We start from the raw sequence: 3,906 nt of genomic DNA on the forward strand, positions 1-3,906 counted from the left end.
AAGAGCGGGATGTCATTCACAGAGGTGGAAAGTTAATTTACTCAAACTCTGTACTTACAATCTCTACTTGAGTATTTTCATTATCTGTTACTTCATACTTTGACTTTACTAAATGTCAGAGAAAAAAGTGTACTACATTTATTTGATAACTTTAGTTACTAGTTACTTTTCAGACTGAGACTAAACAAAATACAGTATAATCATTAGACTTTATTGATCTCTGGTGGGAAATTCACAAGCGACCCAGCAGTATGTAAAGTACTTATTTTCTGTACCGGAAACAAATTCCTTGTGTGTAACATGCTTGGCCAATAAAGGTGATTATACGGTGGTTAAAATTAGCTCTGCCTTTACCAGCTGCAACATTACATGTACACAATAATATCAATTCTTACAATCCAACAATATACATCACTGTGAAATGTGCTATTTGACATACTGAGTACTTACTTTTTGTACTTTAAGTATATTTTGATGCTAATACTTTTATTGAAGAAACACTACTACTACTGGTTTGCTTACACCAAGTACTGGGTTACAATAATTAAAATCGTAGCGAGTTACATCTGCTATGAGATGTACAGTACAGCTACACTTCTAATCTGGTGTTTCTGACCTGGTTGTCGATCTTGAGCTCCACCAGTGTGGCATTGTTGGCCATAGCTTTGATGATTGCCATCATGCCATCTGAAGTGATAAAGTTGGACTCAACATTAAGACTCTGCAAGCTGGTGTTTTCCTTCAGCATCTCAGCGCATGCCTGAAACACACAGGCAGTGTAACATAAGTTAACATTTATTTATTTAAATGACACCAAATAACCTTCAGTCCATCCGATCCTGCAGCACTGTTGGTTCATTAATACACAGTTTCAGCATTTATGTCATCACCTCTACAGTATTGTCAGTGCAATGTTGAAGTGTACGAACATACAGAGTTGCAGAAAAATTATCTTCTTGCAGGAATGAAACATACAGTAGAACATTGATACCTTTTCATACAAAGAAAATATAAAACATAACGGTAACAATACACAGTATTTGTTGGCTGTCCAAAGGGATGATGTACTCACGCAGGCCACAGGGTCGTTGCTACGGGTCGCTGCAATGCTCAGAGACTCCACATGAGAGTTTCCCTTCATCGCCTCAAATATTTCTTTCAGCGTTGGGATGGGAATGTCCTGTGGGAATGACAGAGGGATGTCACCTTCATGAGCTTGGGTTATTAAAGCTCACAGATCTGCAGGTTTTACATTCCAGCTGATCAGTGCAGCACATGACTTCAGCTATTGTTACAGACAAATTGATCTAGTGTAGTGCTGTCATGGCACACGGTTGATGCCCACTCTCAGGGCTCGTGAATGGCTACAAGTAAAACTATGAGGGTCTGAAAAGAAGTGAGAATTCAGTTTCAAGTTCAGCTGGTTCACTTGGATGTGAAACCTAATATCTGCTTTTCTGATAAGCTGAAGCCAGGTGTGTCAGATACACAAGGAATTTGACTCTGGTACATCAGCTCTCAATGTGCATGTACATATCCCCATGCAAGGGGCAAGTAAACAGTAAACCAGCATAAGGCTGTGTAATATAACAAAATAAGCAGTATTAACAAGCAACAAGCAGTGCAAACAATGCAAAATAAGCAATATAGACAGACAGTAAACAATGCAGACATGTAAGGAATGCTCATTGTGAAATGGGATAAGTAGGAATAAAAATAGAGTACTTAAAAATAGAGACCTGTATGAATTTTATCTTTGACACCAGTTAATATCAGTATTTTTTCTCTGCACTGTAGCATTGGGCTGACCTTGATGTTGTTGAGGTTGACTTCTGTCAGGCTACTGTCATTATTGTGGATTCTCTCCAGGGTTTCCTCCACCTTGGTGGGATTGGGCGGCTCTTCGGGAAAGATCTTGAATGGATCTGGTTGCACAACACCTGATGGCAAAGTAAAACTTGTAACAGTTGCAGTCACAGTGTATATGGTATCTCAGTGAACTGTTTTTTTCATAAACTGCAGTCTACAACTGTTACAGTTATGAACGAAATAAGGAAATATCTGATAAAAGGAAGAGGTAAACAAGAATAAGAGTCCAGCCAGTGAATTATGAATATCAGTGAAAACTCGTAAGCTATCTTTGCTAGTAAGGGGAAAAGGTTTATGAAATGGTGCCACACATACTATTGATGCCCTCTGTGTTGGCAATCTTTCCTGTGAGGCCCAGAGCATCGTAGTACTGCTTGTTGCTCATCAGCGTGTACATTCCAAGGATAGCTGCAAGTACAAGAAAACAACCATTATCATTCAGGGAGGCAATGCAGATAAAAATCTCTCTGTGGTATCTGAATAAGATCACACGTCCTGTGTCGTACTACTGGTTCTAGTGGATTGCCACATTTACTCATTCATCAGCTAATGCTAGCTTCCACCTGGAGGCTGCATTTTCTTGAAGTATCCGTAGTTTATCTCAGAGCAGTTAAGAGCAGCTTATGTACGAGTCTGTTTTCAGTCCCACTACCCTCTATGCTGAAAAGACATGAAGCAGAGTAGCTTTAACAACTGATTTGGAGATTAAGTGAAAATGTTTTGAAAAGAAAATAAGATTATTCACAATGTGTTTTAATACAATTCTTGAAACAAATTCTACAGAAAGACTGAGTTACATATAGACCATACTGTACTAAATCTCTCTCTCTATATATATATATCTATATCTATATATAGATATAGATATATATATAAGATAATGCCATAGAAATGTGCATATATAAAAATACATATAACATTGTCCACATCACCATCATTGAAGTGAACATGCCACAGTTTTCTTTACTCCTCCTGTTGTTACTGTTCATGGCCAGGAGGGAGCAGACCTCTGGCCCTTTGTTTTAACCTGCCAGCAACAAACTGTGTCACATGCCAACTGCTGTGACAGCAACCCCCTCTCCTCCATGCACCATCCTCCCGACCCAGTGTGGAGAACCATGGGAAGGGCCTTGTGAGGATAGGAAGGCCAGGGAGACAGCTGCCCTCTCAGGGGGCGTAACCACCCATAAACACCCCGACGTCATTCAGTCTGGCCCTGAGAATAACCCACAGTAGCTTTCCAGCACAAATTAGACAACAGATAACTAAAAAGCTTAATTTAGCAATGTGTTAAAATAAATAAAACATGATTGATTAACTTTCGAGGATGACTTGTTGGCCCAGTCTCTCAGTGAGCTCATGGAGCAGTCAGCCAGACTATCCTTCCTATTTTAGTCTTTTTGCCAAAAAGCCTGCACAATAGACTGACAGAGGCTAACTGAGGTGTAATCCTCAGCTGGACTCTGTCCAGCTGTTAAGATGTCGAGCTTTCTCTGACAGGCTGATGGAGCTGGACAAACACGATCCCCTGCTCTGCCTTTCTGGACGCCTGCCTGTCTGTTTGGCCAGAGGAGTGTGGTCAGGTGTTCACTGTGTTCAGAGGTGGCATTGTGATATCCACTGACAAAAGAACATTTTGTTAAAACTAGTCTATCTTTTATTTCTCTCCTCATACGTTGCCAGAAGCAGCTTCAAACAGGTTTAGCAGGTTCAAACTATCTTACTACCAGCACATCCAAAGACTCCCACAAGATGTCTCACGTGAGCTTTGGCAAAATGATTTAGACCTTCAGGAAACATGAAAAACTGCCCCTTGTCTATCTTTGATCACAGCCGCTTCCCAGTTCTCTGTTTTAAACAGATAGTGTAGCTTGGCCCCCCACCACCCCCACATCCCTTCCACCCTCCCTTTGGTGGCCTGGAGCCTGGCTTATTTATTTTTGTGTTGCTGAACATGGGTAATTAGACTCCAACCCATGTCTGGCCATGTCTGTTAGCCTGGAACCTCAAAGCAGCTCAGTGTTCAGGGAAACAAAA

At 40.7% G+C, this 3,906-nt stretch overlaps 1 protein-coding gene across 1 annotated transcript in view; it reads right to left on the minus strand.

Moving 5' to 3' along the window:
* Window positions 1-3,906, minus strand: part of tmod4 (tropomodulin 4 (muscle)) — a 16,902-nt gene that overhangs the window by 703 nt on the left and 12,293 nt on the right. Inside the window, exons 6-9 of the mRNA XM_020615504.1 lie at window positions 2,185-2,277; window positions 1,810-1,940; window positions 1,073-1,180; window positions 617-760 (exon numbers count right to left, since the gene is read on the minus strand). Of these exons, the coding sequence (XP_020471160.1) occupies window positions 617-760; window positions 1,073-1,180; window positions 1,810-1,940; window positions 2,185-2,277 (476 nt within the window). The remainder of the gene's footprint in view (window positions 1-616; window positions 761-1,072; window positions 1,181-1,809; window positions 1,941-2,184; window positions 2,278-3,906) is intronic.

This window comes from Monopterus albus, unplaced genomic scaffold (genome assembly GCF_001952655.1).
Source record: "Monopterus albus unplaced genomic scaffold, M_albus_1.0 scaffold166.1, whole genome shotgun sequence".
Classification (NCBI taxonomy): domain Eukaryota; kingdom Metazoa; phylum Chordata; class Actinopteri; order Synbranchiformes; family Synbranchidae; genus Monopterus; species Monopterus albus.